Raw genomic sequence first — 18,020 nt, 5'->3', positions numbered from 1 at the left:
GCTACAGATTTAAATAGCGGTTAGCTATTTCGGGGAATGCACATCGGTGCCCCGGACCGAGGGTTTCCCAGCTACTCGGCACCCACGACCCGACTAAGGCCAAGGGCCCAGAAGGAGCGCCGGGCATTGGACGGGACGGGACCGGACCCGACCGGACCGAGGAGTAGGGGCGGGGCCTCGCGGGCGGCCGGCGTCCCTCGCGCTTGCCGCGCCTTGGGGGCGGGGCCACGTCGGGGGCGGGGCCGGCGCGCGCGGGAAGCGCCAGCGGGGAGGCCGGCCGGCTCCTCTGCGTGAGCCGCGCGTTATGGCCCTTTCGGTGCCTGGCTACTCGCCCAGTTTCAGGAAGCCTCCTGAGACTTTGCGGCTCCGACGGAAAAGGGCCCGGAGCCGGGGGGCGGCCGCTTCACCCGGCGAGCAGCCCGAGCCGGCGCCCCGCCGCGCCGCTCTGGCGGCCGGGCTGCTCCTCCGCCCCTTCCCGGCGGCGGCGGCGGCGGTGGGCAGAGGCGGCGGCGGCCCGGCCGCGGCCCGCAGGAACCCCTTCGCCCGCCTGGACAACCGGCCTTCGGCCGCCGCGGAGCCCCCCGACGGGCCGCCCCGCGGCCAGCAGGAGGCGCAGGGCCCGGTGAGTGTCTTCAGGCCTGGCCGGCGAGGGGCTCTCATAGTGCGGGAACTCGGCTGTGAACTAGGGCAAGTTCTCGCGGTCGAGGGGAAATGGGCGCGGAGAGTGGTACCCGCCGCGGTAGCTGGGCCCTGAGCATTGGGAGGGGCGGCTCTGAAAGGTGGGCTTTGTGTGGAGTGCGCCCCGCGAGCGGCTCCGTCGGCCGGCCTGAGGGAGGCGTAGGACACTGGGGCGCGCCCCCCCTCGCCCCGCCGTCCAGCCCGGGGGGCCGGGTCGGAGGAGCTTGAGCCGCAGCCTCCTGGGGGTTAGAGATCCCTGGGAGGACGGCTCGAAAAATCCTGGAACACCTCATCCAGGAAGGCCACTGCTCGATGGGAAGATTACAGGAGACCCTCCTTCCCTGCGTGATTCAGAGCCTCCCTTCTCACGCGCTCGAAAATAATTCTGGAGATGGAGGAGTGTTGAGTCCTGGGGTCCGAATTTCCTAGCATTTTCTTACCCCAAAGCCTTTCGGAACTTTTGATTTGAGATTTCTACATCAATTATTAGACGCACATATCACCGGCCTCCCCCCCACACACACACCCAATTTTGTTAGTAAAGTTCAGACACAAAACTGGAACACTGATCTAGTGATTTGCATGTGAATTCCCGCACTTGGCATTTATTGGGAACTTGTATGCCGGGTGAGGCTCTGTACGTATTAACGCAAACTCAGCATCACTTAGGATTAAAAAGGACCGTTGTTTTCCCCTCAGTTTCTGGATTCTAATCAGGAAAATGATTTGCTGTGGGAAGAGAAGTTTCCTGAAAGAGCAACCGTTACTGAATTACTCCAGGTAATAGTTTTTAAATGTTAATAGAATGTATGTCCTTATAAGCTAAATTCATACCTCTCAGAAACGTTTACTTGGAAAGTAGTTTTGCGCAGAGTGTTGAGGGAGCGATCATCTGCCAGGGATGAAAAGATGGCATCAGCACCCTAATGGACTTTGTCTGATGTAAAAATGTTGTTTCTAACGGTACCAACGCTAAAATTGGCGTAGATACAGGTTCTCCTACCTCCAGCTGTTACGCTGTTCCTCTGTGGGTGGTGACAGCTCCAGCTCATCACTCCAAACTCAGCTGCTATTTGAACTTAGTCCTTAACTGAAGCTTCAAACAAAATCCCCAAATTACCTCCACAGGTTGTGGCGTATCACCGAACCTTGCTGACACAACCACAACACACACACTCCTGATACCATGCCCCGGGGATTCCTGCTGTGATAGTTTAACAGATACATTGTTTATCCTAATAGGAGCAGGCTAGAAGAGCTGAGACCCACTCTCCCTTTCATGTAAATAGGTGACCTTCACAGGGTCTGTTAGAAATAGTAGCCGCCCCCCCACCCACCCCCCGCTCCCAGGGGCGCCTGGGTGGCTCAGTTGGTTAAGTGACTGCCTTCCGCACCAGTCATGATCCCGGGGTCCTGGGATCGAGTCCCACATTGGGCTCCCTGCTCAACGGGGAGCCTGCTTCTCCCTCTTCCGCTCCCCCTGCTTGTGTGCGCTCTCTCTCTCTCTGTCAAATAAATAAATAAATAAAATTTTTCAAAAAAGAAAAAAAATAGTTCCCCCTTACTTGTTGTTTTTTTGTGATGCCACCTCAAAGAATCATTGTAAAGTGGAGAAAATTGACTTGAAAGGACAGCAGAACAGTTTGGAAGGAAATTTTGAGATCAGGAAATGTTTTTTTACATATGGCCTCTTAAGAGCCCTAAGTTTCCTACAGGAGCCGCTTAGCCCTGGTTCCAGAGTTTTAGAGGCTTAAAAGGTGCTTTTTAAATACTTGGGGGGGCCCTTGAGTGGCTCAGTCTGTTAAGTGTTTAACTCCTGATTTTGGTTCAGATCATGATCTCAGGGTTGAAAGATTGAGCCCCGAGTTAGGCCCCACGCTCAGCAGGGAGTCTGCTTGAGGTTCTCTCCCTCTCCCTCTGCTCCTCCCTGCCCCCTAAAATAAATAAATAAATAAATCGTTTAAAAAATAATAAAACAGGGGCGCCTGGGTGGCTCAGTTGGTTAGACGGCTGCCTTCGGCTCAGGTCATGATCCTGGAGTCCCGGGATCGAGTCCCGCATCGGGCTCCCTGCTCGGCGGGGAGTCTGCTTCTCCCTCTGACCCTCCCCCCCTCATATGCTCTCTCTCTCATTCTCTCTCTCATAGATAAATAAAATCTTAAAAAAAAAAAAATAATAATAATAATAAAACATTTGGAAGGTTTTTGCTTTGACAGCAAGATCAATAGTAGATTTTTTTTAAATTAGGTTTTTTTTAAATTATGATTATGGAAATAGTACATATCTCTTGTAACTAAACTATATACAACTATGTATAAACTAAAAGGTAAAATGTGCCCCTCCACCACTACCACCCATAACAACAATAAATCCTCGCTTCCCAGAGAAAACCACTGTCAACAGTTTAGTGTAACTCTTTCCAGAGTGTTTCATAGTGTGTAGTGTATTGTCAGGGTTACTTAAACAGTTTATAAAATTTTGACATTTCAGTGACCATGCTAGTCAATAAAATCTGTAGATTAAAGGGGTTTTTTTGGTACTCTACTAATTTTTGTGTTCTTTGTTTTCTAAAAGACTCCACAAGGATCAGTCTCCGAATCTGATATTCCATCCTCAAAAAGTACTGAGTTACCTGCAGACTGGAGTATTAAAACTCGACTCCTTTTCACCTCTTCTCAACCCTTTACCTGGGCAGATCATTTGAAAGCACAGGAAGAGGCTCACGGTGTCATCCAGCATTGTAGGGCAACAAAAGTTACTTTGCCTCAAAGTATACAGGTAATTCTGAAGGAAAGTAGGTATGTTTTAAAGTAACCAATTAATTGTAAAACATACTTCTCTGCAAAATGTCACAGATATTTCCTTCTATTAAGTTTTTCTTCTGACATTTAGACACACAAAGACTTGGGAAATTTTGTATTTCCTAAATGGTGCTTTCATGCAGTTTTTTCTGTCAGATTCAGTAATTGCCCATTGAATTTAGAGACCTGTCCTGAGAATTAATGTTATAGGCAGGAATTGTTTGAACTAAGCCATTCTTTTCTGAGGCCTTTTGGGAAAGAAAATATAAGGGAAAGAAATGAAAAGCAAGTGAGTAGGATTGCTAAGGCAGGTTGGTTATTCTGATTTTCTGATATGATGTATATTCTTTCTTTATACATACTAATCTTGCTACCTGGTTGATAGTCTGTTGTAAATATTGTAGTAGAGTTAATGAGTTCTAGAATGGTTTTGGAGGAATGTGATTGCTCAAGCAGCTCATCAACTCAAACTAGGTTAAAAGTGATTACCTGAAAGAGGCCTTGGTACATCTTTTTTTAATACGGATCAGGATGATTTTTGATTTCCATTACCCATTTTTACTGGCTACTGTTGAAATAGTTGTGAGAGGAGAGGGGTTGAACATAGTATTACCTACATACAATATCAATCCCTACCCATACCACCCCACCCCTCATGATAACAGATAGCCATTGTTCTCGGGAGAGCTGAGAGAATGTTCCCATCTGTATTTAAGTCTTCTTTCTGATACAGTTTAACAGACAATAAATGCTGGCAAGAATAAACTACATTTTAGCCCCTGTAACAGTTATTAATACTTTCCTATAGGAAACAGTATAAAGATTCTGAGAATAAGTGGTATATTTAGTGCTTTTTAATGAAATTTTATACTTCTAATGTGGCAAAAGCTGTCCGATATCATCTCTGGATTTTAGGATCCCAAGCTCTCCACTGAGCTCCGTTGTGCCTTCCAGCAGAGCCTTATCTATTGGCTCCAGCCTGCCTTTCCTTGGCTCCCACTGTTCCCTCGCATTGGAGCTGATAGAAAAATGTCTGGAAAGATAAGCCCTTGGTCAAATGATGAAACCTTGCAACACATTTTAATGAGTGACTGGTAAGATTAAAAACTTGTGCATCCTAATAGTGAATTCTCATTTTATCAGTGTTCTCTCCTTATCTTCTTTATGATGTGGAAATGTGTAGTGGTAAAAGGATCTCTGTGTCCTTCTGAATTATTTTTTCTAAACTGTTAATAACTAACATTTAAACTGTTCACTTTTTTTTTTAACTTATTCACTCTTCATGCAATTATGGAATTACGTATAAGTGTTACATAAATATATACGGGCATTCTTTTATGTTATTTCTTCTCAGTGGTTGCTTCATTTCTCATCAGCAGAAGCTGCTCAGAAAAGTCAGCAACCAGTTACCGATTGTGTTTTGTTTAAAGAAAAAATGTTGAGTGTTTAAGCGGTAAACACTATTTATTAAAGTATTTAGAAGTCATCAGTGAGTCCCATGACCAGTTTTAGTCCTGTAAAAGCCAAGTTATGTATGTAGTAGCAAAAATTCAAACCATTATATGTAATATTTGTATTGTGTTTTCAATCAGGTATCAAACTGAATTATAAAAAACTAAATTTTAGATGTTAAGCTAAATATGTAAAAAATCTAAAGAAAATTTTGCTGCTTTATAGGTCTGTGAGCTTCACTTCTCTCTATAATCTGCTGAAGACAAAACTTTGCCCATATTTCTACGTTTGTACCTATCAGTTTACTATCCTGTTCCGCGCAGCAGGATTAGCAGGAAATGATGTAATCACAGCTCTCATATCTCCTACAACTAGAGGCATAAGAGAAGCTATGAAAAATGAAGGTAAAACTATTGGCTTAAAATGAGACTACCCCCACTATATATTAATTACTTTCCCTAAAAGCTAAAATTTGAATTGTCTTTTTACCAATTGAATTGTCTTTTACCAGTTATACCTATATTTTTTAAGAAACATCGTCTTTATTTCTGATTTTTTTTTTTTCCAGAAATGATTTAAGCTGTCCCTTATGCATAGCTTTAAGTTAATGGTATTCCCGTCTATATGACCAACACATATTGAGCTGGGAAGTTCCCATCTGAATATACTCCTCTAGAAATTCCTTGATGGTACAAATTACCTACCCCCTTTTTAACAACAATTTTCCAACTGGGTCAGTCATTAATGATCATGAAATCTATTTAGTAGGCTCAATCAGCACTTTAGGAAAGAGTACCACATGTAGTGAGAGTATGTATTGTTGAAAGAGGGTGTGTGTGTGTGTGTTGTGGGCTACTGTCAAGAAAGCTTGAAAGTTGTGTCTTAATAGATCAAGTGTAGGGGTGGCTGGGTGGCTCAGTCGTTAAGCGTCTGCCTTCGGCTCAGGTCATGATCCCAGGGTCCTGGGATGGAGCCCCACGTCGGGCTCCCCGCCCCACGGAAAGCCTGCTTCTCCCTCTCCCACTCCCCCTCCCTGGGTTCCCTCTCTCGCTGTGTCTCTCTCTCTCAAAATAAATACATAAAATCTTTAAAAAAAAAAAAAAAAAGATCAAGTGTAAAAGCTCAAATCTTCAGATTTCATACTCTCTAAAAGTAGGGCACGCCTGTTAAGTTCTTTGAGATTATATTAAAGAAAACTTAGTTGTATTTTTCTTTTCTCATGTAGGTATTGAATTTTCTCTGCCGTTAATAAAAGAAAATGGCCATGGGAAGAAAAAGGCATCTGGAACAAGCCTGGGACAGGGGGAGTATGTGATTAAGATCACCTTTTACGTCACCTAAGGACTTATGGACTCAGTGTAGTTGTTTTGTAGAGGGAACAGTTTTATGAAATGGAAACTCTTAACTATAACAATTTTCTAGGGAACAAGTAATCAGTGATGAGGATGAAGATGAAAGTTTTTCCTGGCTGGAAGAGATGGGTGTGCAAGATAAAATTAAAAAACCAGACATACTCTCTATCAAGCTGTATCCTTCAGTTGTGTTAACTACAGTTGATTTTCATTGAATTAAGTTAGTGAACTATATATGTAATATTGACTGACAGCTTTATTTGACTGTAATCTTAAATTATCTTAAGATCATATTTAAACTAATTCTCCATCATGATACTAAATAACAGACTCCCTAAGTACCAGTAACCTGTGAACAATTATTACTAAACTGTTTTTTTTTAAATGAAAACATTCCATATAGAGCATGTTTTTGACTAGAGAAGAAATTAGTTTTTGTTAGGTGTCAACTTCTAGCAAATTCAAATGGTCAAAGAGAAATTTTGATGTAAACAGATGCGTTATAATTGCAGCAGAGTCGGGGGTAGCAAGAGTATTTCCAGTTCCGAATTAAAAGAAAGGGTCCGAGGTTATTCAGGATCAAGATGACTGTTTTTTCCATTGGTATGGGATTTAAATTTGCAAGTTCCTTGATTGTCATCTTCAGACGTAAAGAGAAACATGAAGTGCAAATGGATCACAGACCTGAGTCTGTTGTGTTGGTGAAGGGAATGAATACCCTTACGTTGCTGAATTTTTTGATCAACTCTAAGAGTTTAATTGCTAGCTCAGGTCCACAGGCAGGACTTCCACCAACCCTCTTATCGCCTGTAGCTTTCCGAGGTGCCACAATGCAAATGCTTAAGGTAATGAAAAGGGGGGAAAAAAATCCACACTAATCCTCATAAACTAGCCTTTTAAGAAGAAATCAAGAACAAATTCTTGTATGGTGCAGATTTTGTCTTTGCTTTCCTCCCAGTAAAAAAATTCATTGATACAAAGGTATATCAAAGGAATTACATGAAAATACAGTAATTATATGAAATGTTTTATTTGAATTACATGAAAATCATTTCTTCTGACTGAATAAATATGATTGGCAACAAAAGCAATTTGCCATATGGAAAAGTTGCTTAATCTCATTTTGTCTCATTTCTTAACCAATGAAAGAACCTAGCCAAGATTGTTATGTTACATTATTAATGTCAAAACCTGAATCATGGATAAGTGAAAAGAATAGCTGTGTTTCGATAGTGATGAAAAAAATTACGCGTGTAAATACAAAATACATAGTGAATGTTACTAGCAATGGAATTATTTACTTTTAAAAATAGAATTTATTCTTGTATTTATTTGCCCAATATTCTGCATTGAAAACATATTACCAAATTGGGATGGGAGGTGGGCCAAAAGGGGTAAAGGGGAGTGGGAGATGAGTGCTTCCAGCTATGGAATAGAGTAAGTCAGGGAAATGAAAGTTACCACATAGGAAGTACAGTCAGCGGTACTGTAATAGCATTGTATGGTGACAGATGGGAGCTACACTTAACGAGCATAGCGTAATGTGTGTAGTTGTAGAATCACTGTTGTACACCTGAAGCTAATGTAACATTGTGTGTCAACTGTACTTCCATTAAAAAAAATTTTAATAGGGGAACCTGGGTGGCTCAGTCATTAAGCGACTGATTCTTACTTAGCTCAGGTCTTGACCTCAGGGTCATGAGTTCAAGCCCCAAATTGGGCTCCATGCTGGGTATGGAGCCTACTTAAAAAAAATTTTTTTTAATAAAAAAGTATATTACTAAATCAGATACCATATGAAAAATTATAGTCTCTAAAACATGCGTAAGCCGAGTCATAATTTGGCGAAGGTGTGCTACAGATGGAGAATTAACATTTTTACTCCTCTAGCGTTCTTTGGAGGTCTTGTGCACTACTTTATGCTATGATCACAAGCGTAGTAGCTCCTGTCACCGTACAAAGCTATTAAACTACCACGGACTATATTCCCTCTATGCTGTACCTTTTAGTCCGTATACTAATAAAAAGGAAAACCCAAATGAAGTTACTGAACAAGTCTATAGCTAGGGACAAAAAAGCTTGAAAGATGGTGACCATAATTTTTTCTTTAAATTTTCTTGAAGGCACGAAGTGTAAATGTGAAGACACAAGCTGTCTCTGGATACAAAGATCAATTTAGCTTGGAGATTACAGGTCCTGTCATGCCTCATTCTCTACATTCTGTCACCATGCTACTCAGATCTTCACAAAAGGGGTCATTTTCTGCTGGACTGTATACACATGAGCCAACTGCTGTATTTAATACCTGCCTGCCAGTGAATAAAGTACTGGATAAGGTAAGTAGACAGCTGTATGCATATTTCATTGTAGCTCGTTTCCTCAGATGCAAGAAATAAGTGATTTACAATGAGCCAAACTTGTTTCTCAGCTTATTAAACTATACTATTTATCAGTGCTAATTACTAAGATGAAGGGGTAAGATTTGGTTTTTTTAAGGTAAATTTTATGAATTTAGGTGGTTGTACTCAACAATGACTAAAAAATTTCCCAAACAAAAAGGCAAGTTATGGTCATGACCATCTCAGATCCACAAATTAACAGTACCTGATTCTTTTATTATAAACAACTATGGTTTTTTAACCAGTATTTGCTTTTAATTTTGGACACTGTTAGGTTTTTATTTACAGGTATTAAGACCTTTAAAATTGCCTCATGCTTTTATCATTTGCCAGACTGAAAATAACCAAAATTATTTGTGGATGCTGTTGTATGTGAAAATTTTTAGGGTCAACTTCTATTGATAATGAACTGCCTTTATCTTATAAGCAAATGATTAAGGCAGGTACTTGTCAAAGTTCCCATGGTAATTATTAAAATCTGAGTGTCCAGGGGCACCCAGCAGACTCAGTTGGTAGAGCATGCGACTCTTGATATCCGGGTTCTGGGTTCAAGCCCCACATTGGGCATGCAGCCTCCTCTAAAATAGAAAGGGGAACCTAAGCTGGTTCAGCCGGAAGAGCATGCAACGCTTGCCAGGGTCATGAATTCAAGCCCCACACAGAGATTACTAAAAAATATTAAAATAAAAGTAATGAGTGTTCAAAGACTGATGTGCTTTTTAACTAACTAGAGTACAAATTTCCACAGGAGACTGTTCATGAGGAGCTTGCTAACTGTGGGTTGCATCCTAAGACTCTGGACCAACTCAGTCAAACACCAATACTGGGGAAATCATCTTTAAGGCATGTGGAAATGAGTGACTACGTTTATAATTGGAGATCCTGAACACCAAAGTAAGCCTAAACGGAATCTTTGAGGAAAAAGCCTTCTAGCAAGGAAATTCAAGATTGTTATCCCTTTGGCTCTAAAGTTCATTTTGAAGTTAAAGGAATATAACTATCTTTAAAATATTCTAATATTTATAAATGTTAATATTACATGCGTTAAGCAATAGGATTAAGATTTTTAAATCAGCCTATTTTTTACTATTCTGATTAGATCATTCAGATATGAAGACAACTCCCAACTTTTTAAAAGCATCAGTAACTTGACACTTCCAGACCCTTACAACCTAATTATAAACTGAGTAGAAAACTGAATGTCATGAATGTCAGTGTTTCCTTGCAACTGGGAAATTGAAGCTAAATTACTATCCGTTATCTCCTGGCATTGTGACTGATGGCATCAGGACAAAACTGTACTTGATAAATCACCTGCAATTATATGCAGGTTCTAGCTTTATAAAGATACACAACAAATGTAGAAATTTATCTGCTGAGCTGATTGTTGATGTGTCTACTTAGTTGCTGCTTTCCTTCTGATTTATAATTCCTTTATTCTCAAATATATTAAATTTGGCTTTTTAATGCATCTTAACTCAGATAAGGGTATTTTGTATTCCACATAGAATAGTGCTAATTGTAATGTATGCTCAGCTGTCATGGTAAAGTAGTATTTATTGCTCTGGGGTGTGTGTGTGGGTGGGTGGGGGTGTGAGTGTGTGTGTGTGTGTGTGTAATTCAGATTTTCTTAAAAATAAAAGTACTTAGAAATCAAAAGCATTGGGTAAAGAAATAACAGTATTTAGTGAAGAAGTATGTGTTCACTTTATGATCCAGAAAATAAAACACCACATTTATTCCAGAGAAGTTTATATTTGGGCCTTAAGCTTTTGAAAATAAAGTTTAGAGACATAGCATTATGAATACCACTGTAATACACATGAAATATTCTATCAGACCCTAAAAATTAACATAAACTTAAACTTTCTCATAGTCAACAAAATAATGGCTGGGTGCCGATTTTATTAGATAAGTTGGTTACAGCATTTTAATTATCATTTAACGTCTATCTAGGTGTAGCTGAAATTCAAAATGCACATCAAAGTAAAACTATATCACAACTCAGTGCCATACTAAATGTACTTGGCCTCTGCAGAATTCTAATCGGACTTCATTTTGACTCCCTTCTCATGGCCCAAGTGGCTTTGATGGGAATGCAGGACTTAGTGCAGATCATCACACAACATACCACTTTCTTTTTATAACCTCTACAAAATTTTAAGGGGAGATGGTGGCTATTAGCCCTGTGGAACAGATCTTGCTTGATTACCTCAGTAACACTGGCCCAATATCTGTCCAGCAGAACCCATTGTGAACTAGTACAAGGTGCACAGCCCTTCACTGATTACAGGCAAGTGTTACAGCAGCCTAGCCATAAGGAAGGGAGATTACATCATAGTACAAAATACAGTATAAAAGCGTTATTTAACATTCCACACTGAAGATTACGGATGCCTTCAAACAATCGTTTGGATGTTAGCCACTTAAACAAATACATCACTAAGGTAAACAATATAAACATACCAAAACCCTGTATGGTTAAATACAATTTCCATGGTACAAAAATCAAAGCCTGGAGATGTTTGTACAGATTGCTTTTTACACAATGTCTTAAATTGCCAAATATTTACAACATTAAAGAGGAAATACATTTTGATGCAGAGTAAAATTATCTGAAATGATTAATATAAAACCTCAATCTATCTACGTGAGGCACTCCTGAAGCAAGTGGCATTAGCCATGAGGTCCTTTGGTACAAGGCCCATTGCTTGAAGAACCACAGTAGCTGCTGTGGCTTTAGCATGCTTCTTATTAGGGCTGGCAAAGCTGGGCTGGTAAGCGCTTCCATTTATCAATACCTATTCAAGAAAAACATACAATTGGGCTGGTAAGGGCTTCCATTTCTCAATACCTATTCAAGAAAAACATACAATAAGAACAGCATCAAACTTTAATATCTATTAGCTTTGTATTTTTTCACTAAATGCTAGAAAAATAATTTACAAAAATATAAACCCCACACTATGTAAGTCAAATTAATCTCAACCCAGAAGAAGCAAATCATTTGGGAAAAGGGACTGCAAATTAAAAGCAGCTCTCCAAATGGGGGGGGGGGTGTGTGTGGAGAAAACCCTGATAAAACTATAAGTTAATTCCCCATGTTCCATTAGAAAATGTCAACAAACTGTTCACCAGATTTTTGCCCACATCTTTCCCTCCAACATTTTTGAAAACCAGGATATTAGCAGGTCATATTAAAGTATACTTAAATATTTAAGAACCCAAAAAACCTACCACCACTTCTACCCACACATACATATTCACTCCCAACCCACAATGTATCAATCCTGTGACCGTTCAATGCCTATCCCTCACCCACTAAGTCATCAAATTAATAGGGGTATACAATTAATGCAGAAATTCATATTTACCCTAAAGAGAAAATGTTTGCGATGATCTGGGCCACTATCATGGACCAAGAGAAATTCTGGTGGTTGCCACCTTCTCTTATTACAGATTTCCATCAAAGCAGACACAGGATGTTTGCCTGCAGAGGAAAAAATAACCATTTGTTAATTATTTTCACTATCTGTGGCAAAGAATTATGAATTCAAGGTGGGGATGGGACAAGAGGAAATTAAAACGTACTCTCACCTGACAGATCTTTCATTGCAGCAGAGAAGTTTCCGGACCTCTTTTGTGCTCTTTCTCCTACTGCAACAAGACCTTTAAAATAAAAAGCCAGTGTTCACTGAATAAACTCCAAAGCATCATTTTAAAATTATAATATACAATGATTCCCTCTACAGGAATCTGAATCTCAACCTATGCCTTCCAATAAAATACTCAACTGCCACTACCCTTGATTTTTATATAATTTGACTTCTGTTTTCCTCTATTTCAATATGTAAACCTATATACTTTATGTTCATATACCTTGGTACTAGAAGTTGTATAAAAAAAATCAAATGTTCAGAGAACACAAAAACTTAGTATATGAATAGTGCCATATTTAACATCTCCAGGACTGTTTCTTTGTAAGTTGAAAAAGCAGTGGCTGTTTATTACAAGTGATCTCTAAAGGCTTCCCATCCCTTAAAACACAATGCTCAGTTAATTAAGTTACCCAAAAGGTGAGGATTTTAGGCCACACATCCCAAACAATTAAAAGTGAGGTGTCTCTATAAATGGGTCTATATTTTTCTCAGCAAACAACCCCTTTCTGACTTATCAAATGAACATGTTCACAGAAGACAGACGATCTCACTGCATGACCTCCCTTCCCAATGGGATCTCGCTGTATTACTAGCCAAAATCTATGCTTTCCTGCTTCCATTTTTCCTAGAACTTTCAATCAGTTCACTAATTCTGCTAGTATGCTTCTCCAAACCCAACACCTATTACACAACTCCAACGAGGATGTTCCCTGGAATTACATAATGCATTCACAGATGTTTTCTTCCAGTCACCTTTTCGGACACAAAAAAATCTATTCAACTTGTGTAAGTAAGACAATGTCAGTGTGACATCAGTACAATATCCTTTTCTAATTTAATCTAGAGTTTGAATTAATGCTACAGCACAGAATGATTCTCATGCTATTTTCAGCCTACTGGAGAATCATTACATTAAATCCCTCCAATTTGGCGGGGGGGGGGGAATGGCATCACAGTATTCTATGTGGATGACAATATAGAAATTCTGATGCAAAACATTTTATAAGACACACAATTTGGTCTGAGCTAATTGGTTTCCAAATTCACTGACACAGAATAATTGCATTAACTTCAACTTACCTTTCTGACTGCAAAGATAAGGAAAATTAATTCCACTTTTGAACCTTCCAGTTCTTAAAAATCAGGCTTATACAGGCTATTGAAATCACACTGAGCTGACAGCCCAGCCCCATCTGATTCTATGTTAAGACGTTAATCCAAGGGAAGAAATTACTTAAAAGGTACCAATTGGCTGTTATCAATGAGCACTAAATGTATATATACATACATGTATATATGTATTTTTTTTAATAGGGGGGGGCAGAGAGAGAGAATCCCAAGCAGGCTCCACACCTAGTGTGGAAACCTAATGCAGGGCTCAATCTCAAGACCCTGAAGATCATGACGTGAGCCGAAATCAAGAGTCAAATGCTTAACTGACTGAGCCACCCAGCTGCCCCCCAAGTATATTTGTAATACTTAGCAACTGCATGCAGGCTACGTAGACAGATATCCATCTGAGTAGCAAAGTACTAGTAAAGATTTTTAAAAGTTCCAGGGTGCCCCAAGCACAAGGTACAATGAAGAGCTGACACTGCTATCAGCAACTGGTCTGCTATTCTCCAGCCCCAACCCCAGAAAACTCAATTACAGAGCTTTAAAAAAGGGACATGCCAAAAGGGTATATAGGATGAAGACAGAACAGCACTCTAAAAGGAAATAAGGAGAATATGTGGGATAAAATATCCGAGAAAGGAAAACAATACAGCCCAGAAACAAAGACAAGTATATGTTCCCTGTCGAGAGAAAACAAAATGGGGATACCGTTTACTAAAACTATTGAAATTTCTAGTTGAAATTCAATCACACTGATATATGCACATTTCCATAATATTTAAAACTAACATTAAGACCATCTTTTAGCTCAAAATAGTGACTCCATCTATATCTATACAAGCTGCCACAAATGGGTAAAACTTTCATTTCCTAAACAAACAGCTGTAGATATGCTACAGTTAAGCATCACGGACATCAAAATGTAGGAAGGTTATGTTGGGGGGGAAAAAAAAATTTTTTTTTTTTAAGAGGCGCCAGCTGGCTCTGTCAGTAGAGCATGACTCATGATCTCAGGGTTGTAAGTTCAAGCTCATATTGGGCACAAAACAAGTAGGACAGTTAATGAAACCCTAAAATATCAAAGGAGGTATAATCAACGGTCCCAAAACAATGTGTTACCTTTTCGGTCTGTCTTAAAATCAACTAGGATAGGTTCCTTATTTCCTTCTTTGTTTTTTCCTAATCCTTCTCCTTCTCTCCAGCCCATTTTTCTCATCAAAACGGCTCCCATTCCTCCAGTTACTGGGGCTGCTCTTAAGAACTGATCCTATCCAAAGAAAGAAAGGTAAAATGTCCCCATTTCACAGTTAGAATTTGACTACAAACTCAGTGTTAACTTAAAAAAAAAAAAAAATCTTATTTTACTTCTAGATCTGATATAGCAATTAAATTTTAATTTCTATACTTATATACATACTGTAGTGTGGATGTTCTAAGTATTTTCACATTACCATAATAATATTTTGAAAGTCAAATAAGGCAAATAAATGGCAGTTTAAAACAGTGGCCCTCATGCCCCCCTCCAAAAAAAAAAAAAAAAAATTAGAACACTCCTGTTTTCGTCCACTATTTAGGTTCACTGGTATCTCTTCTTAGCTTGCAAAATAAAAAGAAGGCAATGTTAAAACAGTCAAATATTAATTGTCCCAGGTGTACCTAGTTAATGAATAAAGCCCAGAAATCATTTAGAAATAGTTTGGACACTGAAGAAGCATACTGTTAACATCCCAAGTTTTCTTCCCCATTCTACCATAAAGCAAGTATAAATATTTTACTTAGAAAATCCCTATGAAGCAAAAAGATAACTCTTTATATTTACACAGTAAGAAATGGACAGTCACATAAAATACCCTGTCATTATACCAAACTGAAACTGAATTCTTTTAAAACCTAGCGTGATGTTAAAAGACTTGTAAAAAACTCCTTAAGCGTTTACATACCTAGGCCTCGGTGGCAGCAGTGTTGTGAATAGTAGGGCTGGCACTGACCGGGGCAAGAAGACAGCTACAAGGATTTGGCCCTGAAACAAGTTTCCATACAGAGGGGTGAAAGTTCACAGGTTATTCTGTGAACAGTCATCTCTCTTGTATCCAACCCACTGAACCATAATTTCCATCAAAGCAGCAAACCACTTAATGTCATAAGATGCACAACTATATACATTAGCATGGTCAACAGTCATTTTCATACATTAATAAATAAATAGGCGATGCCTCTATTTTAAAGGACATCCATGTCCACAAAACAAATTCTACTGTTGATTTTTATGGTCTTTTTTTTTTTTAATTTGTAACATCTCCAAATCCTGCTTTACCTCCCCTTGTTATTAAATTTTTGAGTTACGTTCTCTAGCAAATATATAGTAAAAGTCATTAACTTATCAACAGAGGGAGTCAAAACTTTTGGTAGCTCTGGAAAGAGTATGCATTGTTTCCTGTATTGATAAGTTAATACTAAATTTTTTAAATCTTGTTTTTACACAGTTTAGTAAAACTGTATCTTATTTTTTTTTCCCCCAGCTTTGTAAATTATATGCTGGGGAGAAAGCATGCCAATGATGTGTGACTAGACATTAAGTTCAACAAGGTGCTCTGATGGAAGGAGGCAGCTGTGGAGGTAAAAACATACCCCTGGTTCAGTTCCTTATTTGGTGCAGGCCATGCAGTGTTGATGTATAAAGAGAAAAGTTAGCTGATGCTTGGATATCAACTGCCTTGTTGCTACACACCTACAGTGACTTTTACTTACTTCCAGGTTCATCCGCCCCTCTTTTCCAGGCAACACTCCTAAAAAAAAGGGCAACTGTGCAGAGTATAACGCAAATTCCCAAATAACCCAGGCTTCCAACTCGGTTTCCATTCTCTACTATCTTCATGTTTCTTCAACCCCCGTGTGTATACAGTTCACCAAAAAGCTGCTTAATCTAATGAAACTATTAATAGTAAACAAAACCCATCGGGTCATGTCCAAATCATTTAATTCCAAAAAATAAAGGTTCTTTTAAATCAACTACCAGTTAAAAATGTTTTACTGACAAACAGTAGTTAACGGTAAAACTCTCATTCTTTTTCATCTAAGAATATACTACAACAAACTAAAAAGAATACGGAGAATGTTGGCATTCCAAGGGGTTTTTAGCAAAGAAGAGGGTGTTGGGCTATAGCAAGGCAAGAAAAGCTATATGATCATTGAAAAAGTTTGCTAAACGCAATAAACATTTTGTGGTATTTGACAGTGAAGATAAATGCTAAATTTTCAGCTAAGGACTTTTCCACATTTTTATAAATGTTCCTTCTTTCGTATCAGTAACAAATGTTCTTCTGTAAACATATAAATGGGAGTTTTTCTGAAAGCACAGCTTTCTTATTATTATTTTAAAAACTTCTCTGATGAACACATATCATTTATCGAAATGACTTACATAACATTTAACATGATGTGAACTATTTAAAACCTGTCAACTGCCTACAAGACTGGAAGTCAAAAAAAAATTTAAGGGAAAGTTTGCAGGAAGCCAATTTAATCATTAAGAGATTCATTTCTGCAAGTTATGTTAACATGATTTTTAGAACTATATAAGCATTATGGATCAGTACTTCATTATACAAATGAAGTCCAAAATTCTGCAATGGAATAGCATTCAGAAGTTTCTACCTAATAGTGTTCAAGTCTATTTAATTTTTATGTGCCTTACCACCCACATAAGCTTCAAGTCTAACTTTCTGAAATACTGAGCACTCAAGCTTCAAGATTAAATAGTATTAAACAATTAAAACTATTCAAAAGGTGTATAATTCTTCCCAATGAGAGCCATTTTCAAATACTACACAAATCACTATATTTTTAAACACTGTAATATAGTTAAGTCCAAAATGAACTCAAAACTTAAAAATATTTTGCTAGATTTTCATTTTTTCTAACACCAATCCCTAGTAAATTGCAATTTACAATTACCTAGTAAAAGTTGTAAATTTTTCATAAATCTGACCATATACTCACTATACACCTATTAGTGCAACTATCTCCCCCCCCAAAAAAATGGCAGGCAAACTGAGGATACCATGTCTTATATTAATTTGTTAATAAGAGGGTCATTAGAGATAATGCTATCAAAATTGAAATATTACGAGATTAAAAGAGCCGAAGCAACCAAAATCTCATTTTGCCGAAATTCAGTTCATTCCCCGGGAATCACTGCAATTCTTCATAGGTGCCCATCACGCTATTAATTACCACCCTGTGAAGCAGTAATAAGGACTTGTCTTCTCATGACACTTGGAGACTGAAATTCCAAGTAATTACTTGCCCATGATCACAAAAGCAGTCAGGAGTACAGCGGGATAAAGAAACCTTCCCAATCCTTTAGACCACGCAGCCTCCCAGTTTCAGCACTGCCTTGCTGCCAGTACTCCTGAAACAAATTTCCCATCACCCATCCAACCAAACCACATCCCTTCACCAGCAGGCGTTTCTTTAGAAAGCCCTTAACCACCTAAGACTCCCCCAACAATGAGGCAGCCGTAGGTGGAGTTCACAGGTCTCACTGCAGGAGTCTGAAACCAG

General features: G+C 39.0%; 2 protein-coding genes across 8 annotated transcripts in view; one reads left to right on the top strand and one right to left on the bottom strand.

The window, feature by feature from the left end:
* Window positions 1-240: 240 nt before the first annotated feature.
* Window positions 241-18,020, top strand: part of DONSON (DNA replication fork stabilization factor DONSON) — a 27,711-nt gene continuing 9,931 nt past the window's right edge. For 4 of the 5 annotated variants that reach the window (XR_014138994.1, XM_081799647.1, XM_081799637.1 and 1 more), the window contains exons 1-10: window positions 241-622; window positions 1,378-1,458; window positions 3,253-3,456; window positions 4,395-4,573; window positions 5,157-5,335; window positions 6,157-6,238; window positions 6,354-6,458; window positions 6,930-7,128; window positions 8,407-8,619; window positions 9,431-9,576. Coding sequence is in view for 4 of the 5 variants with exons in the window: in XM_081799647.1 (XP_081655773.1) it covers window positions 305-622; window positions 1,378-1,458; window positions 3,253-3,456; window positions 4,395-4,573; window positions 5,157-5,335; window positions 6,157-6,238; window positions 6,354-6,458; window positions 6,930-7,128; window positions 8,407-8,619; window positions 9,431-9,568 (1,698 nt within the window). In the remaining variant the exon portion in view is untranslated. Of the gene's footprint in view, window positions 623-1,377; window positions 1,459-3,252; window positions 3,457-4,394; window positions 4,574-5,156; window positions 5,336-6,156; window positions 6,239-6,353; window positions 6,459-6,929; window positions 7,129-8,406; window positions 8,620-9,430; window positions 14,400-18,020 lie in introns of those variants that run through there. The other variant, XM_006736494.3, reaches the window with a different exon arrangement.
* SON (SON DNA and RNA binding protein) overlaps window positions 10,418-18,020 on the bottom strand; it is a 32,597-nt gene continuing 24,994 nt past the window's right edge. Inside the window, exons 9-12 of one of the 3 annotated variants that reach the window (XM_081799628.1) lie at window positions 14,577-14,724; window positions 12,280-12,351; window positions 12,057-12,172; window positions 10,418-11,536 (exon numbers count right to left, since the gene is read on the bottom strand). In XM_081799628.1, the coding sequence (XP_081655754.1) occupies window positions 11,477-11,536; window positions 12,057-12,172; window positions 12,280-12,351; window positions 14,577-14,724 (396 nt within the window). In that variant the 3' untranslated portion in view covers window positions 10,418-11,476. Of the gene's footprint in view, window positions 11,537-12,056; window positions 12,173-12,279; window positions 12,352-14,576; window positions 14,725-15,397; window positions 15,478-18,020 lie in introns of those variants that run through there. The other 2 variants (XM_031031399.2, XM_081799629.1) reach the window with 2 other exon arrangements.

This window comes from Leptonychotes weddellii, chromosome 1 (genome assembly GCF_054177405.1).
Source record: "Leptonychotes weddellii isolate Sample4059 chromosome 1, ASM5417740v2, whole genome shotgun sequence".
Taxonomy (NCBI): domain Eukaryota; kingdom Metazoa; phylum Chordata; class Mammalia; order Carnivora; family Phocidae; genus Leptonychotes; species Leptonychotes weddellii.
The sequence above is the reverse complement of the archived record's forward strand: the minus strand, read 5'-3'. Positions and strand labels throughout refer to the sequence as shown.